The 19,008-nt window shown below is 40.9% G+C and overlaps 1 protein-coding gene across 2 annotated transcripts in view; it reads right to left on the bottom strand.

The window, feature by feature from the left end:
- The window catches only part of PXYLP1 (2-phosphoxylose phosphatase 1), a 58,413-nt gene that overhangs the window by 22,717 nt on the left and 16,688 nt on the right, over positions 1 to 19,008 (bottom strand). For both annotated transcript variants that reach the window (XM_052803676.1, XM_052803675.1), the window contains exon 2: positions 18,274 to 18,405. In XM_052803676.1, coding sequence (XP_052659636.1) covers positions 18,274 to 18,352 — 79 coding nt within the window. In that variant the 5' untranslated portion in view covers positions 18,353 to 18,405. The remainder of the gene's footprint in view (positions 1 to 18,273; positions 18,406 to 19,008) is intronic.

Here is a 19,008-nt window from a genome sequence, read left to right as displayed (position 1 = left end):
GCTAGAAAAGGAGAAGTGTAGGGAAGAACAACCGGGAAGAGGCAGGAATGCTTCAAAACAACTAAGATGGGGGAAAAAAGGTGAAGATGTGTGCAGCAAGAAAAACAATCTGGAAAAAGTAGGTAAGGCAAGGCACACGTGGGCTGAAAAGCTCACAGCGCAACGCCTTTGTGAGTTCGGAAGCGAGGCAGCCTGGGCACAGCGCTGCGTGAGCTCCGACACCCTGCCAGCGTCGTCCCTGCCGCCTGCGCTCACACCTGAGGAGCACATCCCTGGGGTCACTCTTGGAGCTCTGCTTGGATTACAAATGCATATTTAGACACCAATGAAGTTCAAATATACCTGTGTGACGTACAAGCCACCTTTCTCGTTTTATTCTTTTGTACAGCTAAATAAAGGCTTTGCAAGTCTCAAAGGCAAGATCTGTATTAACACTGAGGGCCTTCATCCATAACGCACAATGCCACAATCACTAATGTGCTGTGTTTGAATGCTGAGTAATCACACAAACAAAAAAGGCTTATTAGCCTCACACTGGTCAAACTATCAAATGCTGTTACGAAAAACCACCATAAAAATCTTTAAAAAGGCTTTCTAAGCCTGTGAACATAAGCTTCTAAGCTTCAGATTTTATATTTATATAGAATATAAATGGAGCTACTAAACTTTTACATTTGCCTTAAATTTTCAGTCTTTTAATTTATTAAGAATGTGCAGTTTAAACAAAAAACCTCCAGTAATTTCTTTTTAAATCAAACCACTTGCCGTACAGAACCTGATGACAAATTTTATATTTATATAAAATCTGTCCACACTGAACTTACAAAGTGACAGTCCTCAGTACCTCTGCAGTCTCTATCCCTCAACCATCTACATCTGAACCTACTTCTTTCACCACATCCCTGCTTCCCCTAGCATTTGCCCTTCCATTTTCTCCACTTCTGCTGTGTCTTCTGCCTGTCCAGGAGCACGAGGAGCAGGGGGCCCCTAAAGCACAGATGTATTTATTCTCCGCAGATGGCTCCCTGTGCAACTGCTGCCCTTTCTACTGCAGAGCAGGCTCCAAGGTTTAACGTTTTCTTCCCACAGTGCTGCTTACTTCTCTGAGCACCACACCAAAGGGGAAAAAAGAAAAAAAAAGAGTGAAGGGAGCTAGGGAGGAGGTGGGTACCAGAGAAGAACAGCACAGGGCTGGGTGGGACATACCTAAATTTAACCTAGAATAGCAACAAGAAAAAGCTCTGCCTTGACAAATCCCTGACAAGCAAGCTAAAGAAGGGTCCTTGGAGTGTAATTTCTCCACAATACTTCAACCTAGCAATAGTATGTGTTTCAAGGTCACATAGGTACAGCTTTCAGATCGCAACTGTAGCTGGGCAGCAGAGGTAAAGCACTTCTCTTCTTACATACTTACAAATGCTATCAAACCAAAGGTCTGAAAATGGATCACCCAAAGTACAGATTCATCAACCTCATTACAGAAGCAGGCAGGAATTTCCAACCTCATGGTATCAACTGAGCAGTCAAATGGGAGCAGTGAACAGAGACTACAGATCCCTTCCTCTGACTTTCCAAGAATTTGCAAACATTCAGCACTAGTGGTGAGTTATGGACCGAGATGTTCCCAGGCACATATACCTATTTGACATACATTCAGTTTCTCAATTGCTGCTGCTGTTCTGCCTTCTGTAAGACAGATCATAGTAATTTAGAGAACTTTCAAGGAGTCTGTTGACTTACAGCACAATCCTATATTTCAAATTCTAAGACAGACTTTAAAAAATATTCATTAGAAGTATTTATAAGTGTAGTAACCAAGTAGCAGATATCATTGAATAAAAGTTCATTTCAAGCCAGTGCTTCTAATCAAAAGTGCTGAAAAATGCTTGCTATGGCAGCCTTGAATACAAGCACTTCATACTGCAGAGCTACAGATTTCTGCAATAGCCTTCATTACAGCGCATTTTGACACCAGAAGTTAAAGCCCCCTAGAATAGTTCTATTGATCCTATCAGGTAAACATAGATATCTCCCTTCCTACAGCAAAAACATCAATTACTTTTGAAGACAATGAGAAATGCTGCAGCAGACATGTGGAACAGAACATCGTATTTTGAATTCTTATATATAAACATTAATCTGCCAGGAGAAATTGATTAAATTCACAAAGTTTTTTGGTTTTTTTCTTTTCCATTTTGTTGCACTGATACTTGTATGGTAAATTTCTGCATTACCTGGGTCAATATTAGAAAAGTGCTGCTTTTAAAATCCTGTTATTTAGTGCTATGTTTATAATTCCTCATGTTCCTTAAACTACATCTTCTGTTTCAAAGTGACAACACAGAAGTTATAGTCCCATTTCTTCCCAAATTACTTCTTGCGATTTAATAAAGACAAGAGGTGAACTTCCCTTTTCTTTTGCTTTTGCAGACCCAGTCATCATAGAGCCTGAAGCACCAGTTCCCTCACCGCACTCCCTCCACCTGGAGAGTTCAGCCACAGTCAGTCTTTGTGATGGGTTAACCCTGGCTGGACGCCAGGTGCCCACCAGAGCCATTCTATCACTCCCCCTCCTTCTCAGCTGGACAGGGGAGAGAAGACATAACAAAGAGCTTGTGGGTCGAGATAAGGATAGGAGAGATCACTCACCAATTACCGTCACGGGCAAAACAGACTCAGTTTGGGGAAAATTAACTCGATTTATTACCAATCAACCAGAGTAGGGTAATGAGAAAATAAAACCAAATCTCAGAACACCTCCCCTCCACCCCTCCCTTCTTCCCGGGTACAACTTCACTCCCAGATTCTCTACCAACCCCCCAGCAGCACAGGGGGACGGGGATGGGGTTTACGGTCAGTTCATCACACGTTATTTTCTGCCGCTTCATCCTCCTCAGGGGGAGGACTCATCACACTCCTCCCCTGCTCCAGCGTGGGGTCCCACCCACAGGAGACAGTCCTCCACGAACTTCTCCAACGTGGGTCCTTCCCACGGGCTGCAGTTCTTCACGAACTGCTCCAGCATGGGTCCTTTCCACGGTGTGCAGTCCTTCAGGCACAGACTGCTCCAGCGTGGGTCCCCCACAGGGTCACAAGTCCTGCCAGAAAACCTGCTCCCTGGGCTCCTCTCTCCACAGATCCGCAGGTCCTGCCAGGAGCCTGCTCCAGCACGGGGTTCCCACGGGGTCACAGCCTCCTTCGGGAACCCACCTGCTCCGGCGTGGGGTCCTCCCCGGGCTGCAGGTGGATATCTGCTCCACCATGGACCTCCATGGGCTGCAGGGGGACAGCCTGCCTCACCATGGTCTTCCCCACGGGCTGCAGGGGAATCTCTGCTCCGGCGCCTGGAGCATCTCCTCCCCCTCCTTCTTCACTGACCTTGGTGTCCGCAGGGTTGTTTCTCTTACATGTTCTCACTCCTCTCTCTGGCTGCCAAATACCCCCGTCCCAACTTTTTTTCCTTCTTAAAAATGTTATCACAGAGGCGTTACCACTATCGCTGATTGGCTCGGCCTTGGCCGGCGGCGGGTCCGTCTTAGAGCCGGCTGGTATGGGCTCTCTCGAACACAGGGGAAGCTTCCAGCAGCTTCTTACAGAAGCCACCCCTGTAACCCCCCCCCGCTACCAAAACCTTGCCACACAAAACCAATACAGTCTTCAACCCCGAACACGGTGGGGATGGGAGCAGGGCAGGCAATGTGAGGAACCTCTCTCCTCCAACTGGAAGAATACTCATGGGAAATTTGAATTAAGATTTAGCATAAACAGATACTGTTTTTTCATGGCCAAAGAGAGAACTTCAGCATTGCCTCAACTGTTCTTCAGCACAAAAGCATTCTGCAGCCTCCAGTAGGGAAGCTCAGCCCACTGTCACACATGCTGCATGACAGTTTTTACAACTGACGTACATATTGTTATACGTTTTGTCTGTGAGAGGAGCAGTGTCATTCAAGTTAGGTACATAGGTAATGACTGTTGCCCAAAACTTCACCTGAAGCCTCGCTTCTTATTTTAATTACCCAAGACACAAGCTGCAGTCAATCACAGTCCCCACTTGGGCAGAGTCTCACTAAGGAAGCACTGTATGCATCCCAGGAACAGCAAAACCTAGACGGCAGCTTGCACAATTCTGCATTGCCCACTGGAGTGAGCGCATTATTACTGTGCTAACTTTACTCAACTTCAGCATTAAGTTATCATCATCAAGTTGACCACTAGAAAACATCAGCCCAAGCCACATTTGCTGTCAATAAATACCTAAAAGTAAAGGCATTTCAGCTATCTTTTAAAGACTGTCAAAGACATCATTAGAGGAAAAATTGCAGCAGACAATACAACTAACAAGACCAACAGCTATAGCAACTCACTATTATTCAGCTCACAGTGAAAATAAAAGAAATGCTCTTTTTGGTTTTCCTGCTACATTTTCATTTGTAACCCCAGGAAAATCACCTGTCCAAGGCTCAGATGGACATTATCTACTGGAAATAAGAAATTTAAAGAGATGCTACCTACAGTTTTCTATTTTCCATTATTTTTTTCTGGTTCCTTAAGCTTAGATTGATTTTTTTTTGCAATAACTTCTCTGTACTACAGGGCAATTTTCCACTTGCAAGTCTGAGCCACTTTTAGTTAAGTAAATAAAAATGCTATTTCTCTGTTTAAAGTGTAGGAAAAACAAGTATTTCAGAAGCATCCTGTATATCACAGGTTTACTGACAGAAAATGGAAACTCAGGAAGGCTAGGAGATTGCAGATGTACATCAGCTAATCTACTAGAAGTCAGATCTGATTGAGGGGGAATGAGTGTGAGCACTGAAGTGTTTGGTTTTTTGATGTGAGTGTTTTTTAAAAAAACTAATTTATACTAGGCTATGAGGAAAAAAACCAAAAGACTTCACAATGGTCTCCTGCCGTGCACAAGCTCAAATACAAGATAAGCTAAATTTTAGTTCAACAAAATGGAAGCCTATACATATGCCCCAGTATGAGCTTTCACGACAGTCCCTTCTTTCTCCTTAGAACAACCACAATATGATTGTAGCTGCAACTTGTAAGTGCATCTTAAATTTACTAATCAATATTGACGTAATTTTACTGCATGAAATGCAACCAAAAGCTTATTCTTCAGTCAAACACTAGCTGAATTTTCAGCTTTCTTGGTTTTCACATTCCTAAAGTTTTCCACTGGAGATGCAAATCTCCCTATGGACAATTGAGAACTACTATAAATTGGATGCTTTTCTTAGCTGTTTTTCACAGACCTGGACAGAAATAGCCAAATTCCCTACCCCTTTCCAGGAGTGGGTCAAGGCCTATTTGTCTGCCTATTTTCTGGATCACAAGTTGGGAACTTCTTTAAAGCTTTTCCTTGTCTTGGGGCAATTGCCAAAAGTAGCCTTCTGCTCACAGAGCCATAGCTCGCAGTTACTGACCCAGGACCTTATTCCTTATCAGACTCAGGCCTTGTCTGTGTACTCATGTTCAAAAATAAATAGAACAACTACAAGATCGCCATGCACGGTAGCTCTACCAGCTTTAATCAACTCACACCAGAATTTCTGAGAACAAGTTTCTTATTTCCAGCTGCATTAGCTGCAGGCTTTGCTGATTTTTTACAGGGTCCCAATCTGACTTACACAGGGAAAATAAATAGGTTAAGAAAATCTTTTTTGCACCAAAGCACAAGATGGCATGCCTTGTAGTGTTACATTTTTGAAACCAAATCTAATCAGACACGTTAAATTATACAATGGGTGCTTGCATATATTGAGTCTAGATGTAGCTCCGAAAAGAGCTTTATATATTAGGGTTCCTCCCCGAGTTGTTTTTCAATTGACAATTCAGAAGGGCATATGGCACTGCTTAAATAGCTTCCAGGATTTTCAGCTTGACAACAATAACACAGCAGTGCTGACCGCAAAGTGCGAGCCTTTTCAAGTTTTAGAGAAGACAGTTATTTTCCACTTCTCCCAAAATGAAAAATTACTCTCTACATTTTATTGTATTTTCCTACTACACTGAAACTCTCAATTGTTTAACATGGAAAAGATTTATATTTTCATTAATTAAATGCACTCCTTTCTTTAAATTAAATATATATGCATAATAAAGCTTTTCCTTACCAGCTTCTCACTAATTACCTCACTGCTTGCCTCTGCAGTCCATTTGAAGTGTATGGGGAAGGTTCCTACTAAACATCTAGCCAGGCAGACAGATTTCCTGCTCTACAAACACATTACTCAGGTCAGATATTGCTCATGCTCCAGGTTATTAAGTGACAAGATGCAAAAAAAGCCCCACCACTGCTTATGGAAAAGCAGTTACGTTGGTCCCTTGCCTACCACAGGCTCGTTAGGATTCACAAATGAGAAGTGTTACATAAACTGGACCACGATGCTATAGATCAAGTCATTCCTATCGATGTATCTGCATAGCTGCCACATCTCATCAGGCTGCGAGATGACTTCGACTACATCAAATCAGTGACCTGAGGGCCACCAAACAAGGCTTAAGTATACAAAGACTAAGTAGGGGTTTTTTATGGCCCAAAAGCATGATTTTTGTAAATACAGTAGATCCAGCCACTGTTACTTATCTAACAAGATTCATGAGCATTACAATAAGATTTTAAAGCTCTCTCCTGCTTCTGTCTACAAAACTTGGCAACTGGTAAAGGAACTAATCCAGCTGAATTGTCCTGGAACAGATTTTCAACACAGCTTTTATCAGCAGCGTTCACAAACTGTTGGCAACTCTTCCCATTTCCATAGTATTGTCTCAAAATAAAGGTCAACATGAAAACATAGCTGCAGGACACAACATACTGAATGCTACTGCCATATTTTGCCTGTGGGTGGTGACCTTTGTTTTTTCTTTTTGTCCTGTTTTCTGGTTCTCACCAATACTGGAGTGGTGCAGCAGTGATTACATCATGACTGAAAAAAAGATGCTTGGCAGGTTTCACACGTGAACTGAACACAAACATAGAGGCTAACTACACTCAGTGTTCAACATAGCAGAAGAAAACATGGCAGAAAGTGGTTTTTCAGGAACATGGACTGCAAATCCTCTGGCTTCAGTGAGCTTTTCATCTACGGCAGCTGAGAACGATACGAAAATACGCCCCATACAGTAGAGTTCAAGATAGTTCAACAGTTGCTGCTGTTACAGCTGTTATCTAGCAATCTGTCACAAACACTCTACATCTTTGACAAGGGCTCTCTGCTGCTAAAACACACGTGCTCCCCTGCACTTACTCTTTAAGGGATTTACTAACTCTTGCTACTAAGCTCTCGCTCCTCAAATGGATATGAAGAGGAAGTATGCACAATTGTTTTCTATCAACCTAGATAAAATGGCTTCCCTCCCCCCCTTTAAAAGACCAAATGATAGGAGCATATAGTCATTTAGAGCTTCAAGTACATGTCATTGCCTCTTTTCCTTAGGGCTCTCCTTCGACAGCATCCCAAAATAGGCAGAATGGCTTTTGAAATTCAAGTCAACTTTTATTAGGGCACATAGTACAACATCCAGCTATTGAAATAGAAATCACAAAATACATAGGTAAAAACAAAGAAATAAAAGGACTTAAAAGCACAGCTTTGCTCTGCCTGCTACATCTTTACAAGCGTTGCTCCCCTGGTTTCAGAACACCAAGTCAGCAGCTTTTTGGGCTGCAACAAATTCTCTACATCCACTTACTGGTAAAAGCATCTTTCCGTCACCTCTCAACAGAGCTGCTTTCTGCACTTCTCAGCAGAATCTCTGTGTCTGCACACCTGGGTCAGATACAGTAATCTCTCTCTCTCTGAAAGGGCCACCACCCGAAAAGCAGGAAAACCCACCATGTCTACAGTTCAGCCATAGCCTCTGCAAAGGCACAGGACGCAAACTGTTTAATATGTTAATGTCATCAGTCAAACACTATCCACAGACATCTGGCACTTCTCTACATCAGTGTCCTTCCAAGATAAAAAGCCTTACAAATTCAAATCAATATTTTAACTACTGCATTAAATTAGCACCTCTCTGTTTCACATCTAATCCCAACTGTTTTCTGTCCACAAACTGACCTGCTCGGAGAAGTGATCTCAACACCATATGCTACTGCTTACCCAAGCCAAGCCAGTTCACTTGTTTGTCCTTGTCAACACCAGGGCACAGAAAGCTGCCAAGGATTTGCTAGCAGCAAACCCCAAAACAACATATTTAATACAGTAGAGCCTGGCACATTTTTGTGCTGGGGAAGCCTGTAATGACAGACATAGTCGTTAATCTCAAATTCAGAGCAGTGTTCTCTGGATCAGAGAATTATTGGTATCTTTAGGACACTTGCTGTAAAACAGCTTAGAGGAAGATGGTGAATCTTATTTCTTGTCTTCATCCAGTATTACTGCACACAGTTGGTAAACCCAAAATTACACCACGTACCTAGGGTTTCCAGCTCTTTTAATCCAACCATCTCACAAAAATCATAAAGGGAGATCACTTCCACTTTCCAAGACTTCATATTTCACTGCAGCAAGTCCACAAAAGCCTCAGTCTTTTAAATACAAACTACTTAGACCCCACCCATTAACAAATAAACCACAATGCCATTTAGTAAGTGCAAGCACTGATTTTCTCTCAGTGAGCAAGCTTTGAAAATTTAAAAGGGAAGTAACTTTGGGAACAGAGATTACTCCTATTTTTAAAATAAAGCAATAAAAAACTGCCCACAGGCATTAAAATCTTCAAAATCAGTACAGCTTAAGAAACCTTATTAATCACAGAAGACACACAAGCCCAAGAACACATAATAAATTTTTCAAAAATCTTCACAGTCAAATGATGAGACACTTTGGATTGAGTAAATCACTGTATCATTTCAGCAATGAAAGCCCCACAAAAGCATAGATAAAAACAAAACTGCCTGGAAGATAAATTGCAAGAGGAATATTAAGAGGACTAAGAAGAAATGTGAACAACAACTATCTGAAGAATATTAAGTATATCTGAAACAGATACATACAGGAGAACTAGCACATCCATAAAACCAATGGTTTGCAACTCAATTTGCAGCAGCACAGTGGGGATTAAGGCAGGCACAAAGCACAGCTCAGAAAAACAAAACTATCATCAAATCTAAAGTTTAAGTAGTCGTCCGTGCTTTCCTGAAGACTGCACATGGCCTATAAACAGGGGGAATACAACTGCATTATACCCACTGATGTTAATAGAGTTTTCCTGGTACTCTCCAGTTGAGACTCCGCATCTGCACTCTGAATAAGGAGGGGAGGGAGATTTGGGTCAGAACATCTTCTATTAGCTCCCCCCAAAGTCTACTACACTTCCACAGGCTTTCGTGCAGGGAAACTAGCTATGCATGTGGTTGTAAGAGTTCAACTGCAACAGAGCTTCTAGCAGTTACACTGGCACATCACTGATTTGCAAAAACCCGAGTAGTCCGAGTCACTAAGGAATACACCCACTCCTCAGGAAGCCTCTTGGTCTAGAGATAATCCCACCTTTTGGGCCTCCACAAGTACAAGAGGAGGGCCGTTGTCTGAAGAGTGCTTAGGAGAAGCAAAGGCCTGACTCGCATCTTCACAGAACAAACCAATAGGTCTCTCTCACACAGTCACGATGTACAGCATTTATATCCTTCCTCATTTCATATTTTACCCTCATTTACTTTTACAGCCCCATTCTGCTGATAAACTCAAGTATCTAGAGATAGCAGGACTCCATGGTATGCAGAAAAACAAAGGTATTACCCACATCCTTGAAAGAAATGTAGGTCAAATTTGTGTAAATACCATACAACTACACGTAATATACAAGTCATCTTCTGGTAGAATCTATTTGTGGCATTATTCACAATTAGTGCAGGAGCCCAGTTTGGCAGGAAGCTTAACTATTAGCAACAGAGTTCACTCCCAGGCTAAATATACAGAGAGGGAATTAAGATCAATGCATTAGTCTAGGTAGAGACTGACAGAAACACTACTGTAAGCATAACATTTTTTTCTCCTACTGAGTATATTCATCTTCCTTTGTTGTTTACTATCCATTCAAAACTCAAACAATTAAGGACAGGTATGTACCTATGAGACTGTCCCTACAAAAAGTCACCGACCCTTTCACATGTTTAAAATAATTGCAATATGTATCACTATAATTATTAAAAGACTGAAGCACAATTTCAATACTTTCAAACTTTCCTGCAAGTATTAGGACCAAGATTTGAGTTGGATTTTGAGAGAAATTATGTTAAAATGCTTATTATATTCCAGTCGTGTTTCCTTCCTTCTAGAATTTAACCCAACACTGTAGTAAGGATTTGCAGAAGCCTAACTTATAACTTGCTGTTAGTTTTTGCAAAGTATTAGGCTTTATTTACAGTAGCCTTCAACCATATGTTTTAACAGCTCATACTAATCTCTGCTTAATACAGTTCAACTAACCATCATGGATGAAGCCAAAAGAAGATTTATGAAGTCCTGTAGCCTGCCAAGTAACTTCTACTAGTCAAATCTTGTCTGAAGCAACTTAACCTGACCTATAGCAGATATTTTAAAATTATTGCTCTATTTTTGTTGGAGAAAAGACTGTCACATAGTATCATTCTCAAGTATTCATCGTGTCTCCTCCCTCTTCAAGGGTTAATTTCTGGACTGGTACATTATACCACCACTTTCGAGAATCACAAAAAAGTTATTTAAATCTCCAGTTACAACACAAAAAGCATCTTTAACGAAAATCTGTATATTTACAGTTAATTTTCTTCATTCACTACTAAGATGTAAACATCCTTGGATATATTATTTGTGGGTTGTTTTTCCCTTTAATCTTAAATTCAGATTAAATTAGTACTTTCAAAAAACCCAGAGAGACTTCTCATTTGTGGAAAATCTGCCATGCTTATGAGCTTGAAGGCAAAATTCAGGAAGGGAGATATCTGGTCTCCTTTTAATTTTGTATGCTGGGTAAGACATGACAAAACAAGTTATCTGCATCAAGAATTCTAAAGTTGCAGCTTTTTAAATATAGCTGTATAAATCTAGGTCGTGGGGGTTCTTTCCACTGAAGAAATTATATTCTTAAAATACGAAACATGAGTAGTTACTGTTTGTTCATAAAGAACAGTAAGAGATGGCAAGGAATTCACCTTCTAGAGATGGTAAGGATATGTATTCTGTCCAGGAACAGCCAGAAGCTTGTATTATCTTTTTACTGAATACCTTAGCATTTTTTCCACCCTTCTCCTTCAGAAATTAAGTTCTGGAAAAACCCGACTTACCCATTTTTTTTCACAGACTTTGCATATCCCAGCTCCTCTCAGCATCCCACTGGCAGTCTCTGGGCAAGGGGCTGGGGGCGCAGCTCACGCCCCCATTCTGGTTCAGGGTAGGGGGATGGTGGCAGCTCTGCAGTGCCACAGCTACAGCTTCGCAAGTTGAGGAAGCGCATCCTGCTTTGCAAACAGAAAGGCTGAAGAGGGATGCTACAGCCCCTCGGCTTCCACCTCTATTCCCACCTGCAAGTCCCTGCAGAGCGTTTGGCACTAGCACACGCTTACCAGCCCATCGGAGCACCCGCTGCGCCACGGCTGGTCTGGAGCTAGGAGCTGAAGCAAGCAGTGGCAAGGATACCAAGCTAAGCCCGGAATGCTTCGGTGATGCTCTCGTTCAACTGTATTGGGCCATCAAGCAGGGATGCAAACAGCAGCAATCACACCAGAGGGGCTGGGTTATTACAGCAAACAGGCTTCCAAGAGGGGCTGTGCAGCAACACAGCAATGACCTCCTACAGTCGACGTCCTGGTGGGTTTGCACATGGTGCTCTCACCATCCTCGTAAAATAAGAGCTGCCCGCAGCACTCAAGCCAATAAAATAACACTCTACTGCTTTTGTTGTGGAGAATCCCGATTTCTGTTTCCCATGACTCATCTGTAAAACCAAAACCTCCAGTGCAAAACAAGATGACAGAAAGTAGAGGGAAATTATTACAGGCAAAGAAAAATGTCATCTCCAGACAGGCTGAAACACCAATACTCAAGCCCGAACCACCACAGCAGAGAAAAGTATTTAAAAGGAAAAAAAAATACCACACTTCACATGGGAACCAGCACCCTGCCAGGGTAGCGGCCAACATCCTAAAAAGCAGTGGCAGATACCAAAATTCTTTTTATTGAAAGACAAGTCTGAGGTGCTGACCAAAGTATGAAAGTACTTAGGGAAACAAACTTCAAACCAGAAGAGAAGCTCCATATGCTGGATCTGCCTGAGAGCCAGGGACTTCACGATTCCGCAAGTGCCTCAAACAGGCAGGCTCAAAAGGAAAGTCTGTAATTTATACTTGCCACAGGGTTAAATAGCTAGTAGAAAGAGCTGCTTTCCCACTACAGTTTTAGTCCTGTTGACTGTTTCTTTCCTTGGGCTGTCAGGAAACAGAAACAAAAATAAAAACCAAAGTAAACAAAGGTATATACGTTGTTGAAAAAAAAAAATTATTTACATGCATTTGATTAAAAAAAAAAGTTTACTCCTTGTCAAGTAAACTTTACGGAGATTACAAATGGCATCCTAACAGCTAACTTTTAAATTTCCTTTCAGTTTGGTCTATTCAAGGTAGTTTCAAAGATAAATAGTTGAGACATCCTGAGGAAACCCACCTTCAGGCTTCCGCAGTCAGTCACAGATGTTCTAATACACTGCAAGGTCTGTGCTTGCCCCATAATTGGGTTCTTATGTATTACACCAATCTTAAGGGGAAAAAAGAAAGCAGCTCTTCAGGCATACTTGCAATCTCCTGTTCCTGAGCTGACCCAAGGGCTAACAAGTGTAATTAACATTGACAGGGTCCTAAATTATGCCTTTTCCCCTCAGTGTGAGGCTGCAGGACCACAGCCGGATTGTGACACATCCCTTACAACACACTTGAATCCAGCTGCACTGCCATCCTCTGTCTCTGTACTATAGGAACTCCCCCAACCACTGCCTTTACAATCCGTTTGCACTGCTCTGGGCGTTTTACATAGCGCAGAGTAGGAAGGAAGACCCCAACCATTGCAACCTTTTCCTCTGGCAAAAAAGAATAAAGTATCCCAACCTACATTCACTCTGTACAGAAGTAAACTGCCCAGTTTTAGTCAACAGCATTACAGATAATATTTACAGAGACAAAAATACAGTCCACAACCTAGCACAGGTCTTTTTTCCATTCTGCAGTTTTTTCTAACAAAGCAAAACACTGAAGAGAAAAACAACAAAATTCCATTTTAGAACAGTCTAACTGAAAAGTCTATCAAAACCAGTTCCCCTTTTGTCTCTAGTACTGAAGTTTTAAATCATTTTAGAACCATGACCATTTACATAAAGAGCAGGGAAAATAAAAGCATGTGTGGAGTGATAAATACCATAAGGAAAATACGTCTCCACTCTTTTCCATAGATCTGGCCCCAAACATAAAACAGGAGGGAAACAATGACAGTTCTTAATAAAACTTTAAGCTGCCAGTCATATTTGGTTTGGAAGTCAACCAGTCACCCTATTCAATGGCTTTCCCAAACAAAAACTCTCATTGCTATAATTATCAACCAGAGACATCATAGTATGCTTTCAGTCAGCAGTGGAATATTTTTGGAGTTTTAACACTGTCATTTTTCTACACTATTTAAAAATTAGAACACTTAGAAAATTTGGAGGCATTTGCCACTGAAGAGTGTTTCCCTCTATTGCTGATCTGGTCCAGGTTTCACACTGCACAATTTATTAATAGCCAAACTGAATTTGAGGAACACATCTGGCTCCCAGTATTTTGCTTCAAAGTCCAGGCCACAGAAGTATATAAAAGATGCCTAGAACCATTAAGACTTGCACTTTTTCATCAATTATAAACTTCTTTTTAAAAGTCTTCTATGTGCCTACTAGAAATGGTAAACAACCCCAGCAAAACTATGAATAGGTTTTGGAATATTCTGGTAAGTTTTCAAACATGTCTCAAATCTATGTTCAGAAACAAAACCTGAGGCATTATTTATGTAAATATATACCCATAGCATGAAAACAGTAAGATTTACTGAAGAAAGTTCTCTTCCCCTACTGCTCTAGGTGAAATACCCAGGGAGCTGGCTAGCACCCCAGGCAGACAGGCCTGCCACCTGATGCAGTGGGAAGCAGCATACGAAAAGACTGTACTCAGATCCTGTGCCTTTTGCTCCTGTACAAGGGCATAAAGAGCACAACTGGTCAAGTCCCCCATTGCCCAAAACCTACATGACAGAGGACTCTTGGCAGCAGGAAGGAAGGTATCTTATGGCATCCACAGCAACTACATCACCTTGAAGAATGACCATTACAGTTAAAAAAAAAGTCCTTTCTCCAACTGTTTAGCAAAGTGCAGTCTGCTTGTATGTCTCCCTCTTCTCAGGATAAGGAAATGAAGAAGATTCAGCTGACATTTGATCCAGAAAGCCAATCCAGCACACAACGTTTGACAAACATGAACTGACTGGTCCACAGAGCTGCCTTCTGTATCTGTGGTACCGTGGCACTGCAGACGCAAGGCAGAGGTTAGCGTCTGCTCCAGTAAAAGTGATCCTCGCCAACCTGTCCATGTCCATCCACTGCAACTGTTGGGACAGAGTACTTTCAGCACTCAGAGCTGTTGGCTGCTGTCAAGAGAGATTTCGGGGGAAACTTTCTCAATGATTTACCCTGTAAGTTAAACAGTGTTAGTATCCATGTAAAGCACCAGCCTTGGGGAGAAAAAACAACACAGGAAAGCAGACTAGCTTAGATCGGAACTCAGAAACCGCAATAGAAGAGAAAGGGACCAAGAACAAACATCAACACAAGACACAAAGTTTTCTATCAGTCCTGGGTCCATCCCCAGCCTACCAATACTGAAGACTCTGAGGTCCAACAGTGGTTGTTTCTCCCAGCATTTCTCTGCTAGTGTCCAAACCCAAGATGTGACAACTATTGGCTCCAAGACAATTGCCCTGGGACCTTGTCTTACAAGGAAGGACGGACTTATATTAGGACTGCTGACATGACACCCATCACCTCCACTTCATCGTGGCTGCAGAAATCACTGCTTATAAAGCAGTTCCAGACCCTTTGCAGCACAGTCTATTAAAGTAAACCACCATCAATTTCTGCTTGACTGGGCTGCAAACTGCTGCAAGCAATTCCTGAACCCTCACAGCTCAAGCACAGGACAGACCATAATCTTGTCAGCCATGCCAGTGTGGGTTGTTTGTAATATTGAGTCAGAACCTACAGAAAACCAGCTGAACTTGGCCTTCACTGCTCTCTTCGCTTCAGAGTCAGCTACAACTCACAAGTCTGGCTTCAAATCACCACAGTTCCACGTGTGGACAAGAGGGGATAAAATATGAAGCATTTACGGAAGTGATGCTCTGCCCTAAAGCATAAGTTAAAAAAGGAAGATATGTACCATTTATATAATTATGCATTTAATGTTACTGTTTCACTTTTCTCAACAAATTTAGCACAGAAAGGAAGAGACATTTTCAATATTCACTGCTCAGAAAAGCAGTAGGATGTTTTAAAAGGACCAGCCCTCCTCCACAAAGCTGCACACTGCTTGCTAACAGAGAATCAATCTCACAACAGCATAAACCATCCATTTCCACTCCAAATGCTTCAGGAGGTAACTCCCTTCAAACAAAACAAAACCAAAACAAAAAGTCAGTGGCTTGGTCATTTTCCTGAGTCTAAACATATAAACTCTCGTTTTCATTCCATGATCTGACACAAATTATAAAGCAGCATAACCAAAATTTTTCTCCAGGCAGCTCAGAAGGGATCAAAATTTGGAAACTCAATTTTACAGTTTGAAGACAAAGAAAAGAAGCATACTGCTTTCAGAAAAAAGCTTTATACATGAAACAAGACTACATTACTACCACTTTGTGCAACAGTGAGAATTAAATCGCAAGGGATGCATGCCTCCGAACTATGTCACGTGTTAAGAGGAACAGATTCAGGGCAAGGAAGGACCTTCAACACGGCAATAGGAAACAGATAGTAAATAGAGATCTACTAAGTACATAGTGTCTATGTCCCATGGAGCTGGACACTTAAAATTTTCTGTCCTCCAATGCTCTGTCGCAGTAAAGTGCTCCATATCATGCAGTATCAGGCGGGCTGACAGATGTGTTCCGAAGGATGTTCTGAAATTTCTCAGGTGGGGGTTACTGCCTTATTGAGTCAGCTTGTGGGTCACCATGTGCTAATACTTGGTCCAGTTTTATCAAAACAGCAATTTTATGTATTTATATTAGTCATGGACACTGACCAAAGATTCTGCTGTAAGACAGCACTGAAACTACACTTCCATTAACATTGCACTGCAAGTATTTCCTTAAATATTTGCATGCCCATTTCATTAAAAGCTCAAGTTCAGAATCAAGTGTTTTCTTAGTTTAATGTTAAACTAGTCAGAAACTATAATTTGGAGAAGACTGAAAATTCACAGCTATGTTTAATTTGAAAGCAGCTCACCAAGCACTTGTAGACTGTAATACAATTTTGCAGGTAGTGGATTGCTTTGTGGTTGGAGAGGATAAATTGTTTTTGACTTTAAGACTTTGGTTTGGTTTTTAAATTCGCCAAACACCAGCTGGTTTCCATAATAGTTTTATATGGTGATAGAAGAAGAGAGTTTTGTCTTTACTTTGGAGATGGTCTTTGATCTGAGTTTGAACTAGTCTCTCTACAAGCTGAAGCTGGTAGAAGCTAAAATATCAGGCTACCTGTATGTCATAAACTACTTGGTTCCTGTTAGCTTGTATTGCAGTTCTCATTATGTAAAAATTTCTATATGTATTCTGGTATTGGCACTAAGCTTCATGATGGCTGCTTTTTAAAGCACCCCTCAAACATCTTCATCTCCTGGAATTCCTCTTGCACAAATGTTATCTTCTAATTAAGTGGAAAATAACTTCCTCTTTTGATGAACTGTGATTCACTCTGCTGTATGCCTACCTCCTCATCTCTAAATAAAGCTCACTTTTGTTAACAATTCAGTTTCGTATTTCAGCTGAAGTTCCTCTAGGACCTTCACCCTATACACAATTCATAACCAACCATATAAGGTCAAGGGCAGATAAAGAGCTGAATGGGCAAAACAAGCTGCAATCAGACCCACTGACATGTGCCCATAGGAGGCTGAAAAAGCAATTTGGAGCCACAGGTCCCTGTATTACATGCGCACAAAACCACACAAAAAATAATTACATAAAATCACAAAGTGTGTTTTGTTTAAACACACAAAAAAATAACATAAAACCACAAAGTTTCTTTCCCCTTCCCCCCACCCTTTTTTTATGTTGTCCATCACATGCAAAAGACACATTCTAAATCTAAAGTAATCCTCTGGGTTTGGGCGGGGGAAGGGGGTGGGGGTTTACACTATGCAAAGAAAGCACAGACCAGAAAGACCACAATTTTACATTAAAACATGATGCAAGACAACAACAACAAAGAATATTATGCTATACTACAGATAAGTGTTTTTGCTTGCCTTCTAACAGCAACTGATCACACCGACGTGTATTAGTACATAGTAGATTTACACACAACATCATTTCACCTAGCAAATGTTATCATTCATGAACCAGGTGATAAGCAGTCATACAGCACAGTGCTCATTTGTTAACGTACCCTAACCTGCATTCAGCACCACCCTCCTGCTTAGTCATCAGTAAATGACCGCCCTCTGGAATGACCCATGATTAATTGATCTGAAGCACAACATAATTTATCTTTTCTTAAACAAACCAGCCACTTGTGATGAGCCAATTCAACTGTTTAAAGTTTCCTAATGTGAGGGTACAAATAAGGAGAATTTCCAACACTCAATCCTCTCATAGCAGTTTTCTCAATCCCGTCTGGTCTGATGCAATGTAAAATAGGAATTGCAGCAGTTTTTACTCACACGTGTTTTGTCAACTTTCATGGAAGGATTCAATCACATTCAATTACTTAATTGCACTACAAAATTAAGATTTTTTTTTTTTTTTCTGAGATAGCTTGATTTGAAAAGCCTCTAGATTGTATAGTTTCCTAGATGGCACACAAAACTATTTTTATTCTTACATTTATTTTCCTATTTTTGAAAAAAACAAAAAACAAAACAAAACAAACCCAACAAATATTTAAATACAGAAAGAATGTTTAAACAACATGTAAGCATTGCCATTTTTAAACACACCTATAGACCACTATATATAGAAAACAAAAGGGGAGGACACTTACAGAATTGTAGACTGAGACTCAAAAAGGCTAATAAGGCTGCCAAAGCCAGCAAGAACAGAAAACGGTTTCGGAAAAGCATTATTATTCGTTCTGCTTTCTCTTCATTGTTTCATCTTCGTATATCAATGATTCCTGCAAACAACAAAACATTGGCAAATATATTTCAGATGTGGAAGCATCAGCTATAACAAAGAAAATTCAAATATCCCTTTGACAGTGTCAAGTTACTTCATAAAGGCAAGCGCATGAGGCAATTGAAATTGGCAAAAACAGTATTGATAAGTTGTCTTCACCCTAGTTATGAGATTAACTGTATTTCCACAAGACAGAACTTCCAAGTAAGTAAAAAAAAATTGCCATTTCCCATAAAATTAAGTTTTCTCCTGCCAACACAGGGTTAATGCTCATGGGTCAACAGTCCTTTAATAAAAGTCCCTTGCCCCTGTGCAAAGTAAATCACAACAAGAATATTATTATTTAAGGGCTCTCAAGAGCAATTTGGTAAAGCATCCCTGGAAATGAAATAATCTCGTAACATGTTAAAAACATATACACACACTTTAAACACAGGTTAAGAATTAGTTTCTCTACTGGTGGCCCTTTTACTGATACCAAGTTCACAATTCTTAAGAGAATAAAGAGTGAGAAAAATTACCAATACAACTACACAGAAAATGGAAAAGTATATTGACTTAAGATTAACACCTGGAATAATTCTGTGTAACAATATTTTTA

This window comes from Harpia harpyja, chromosome 12 (assembly GCF_026419915.1).
Source record: "Harpia harpyja isolate bHarHar1 chromosome 12, bHarHar1 primary haplotype, whole genome shotgun sequence".
NCBI classification, from domain to species: Eukaryota; Metazoa; Chordata; class Aves; order Accipitriformes; family Accipitridae; genus Harpia; species Harpia harpyja.
This window is presented reverse-complemented; position numbering and strand designations above follow the sequence as displayed.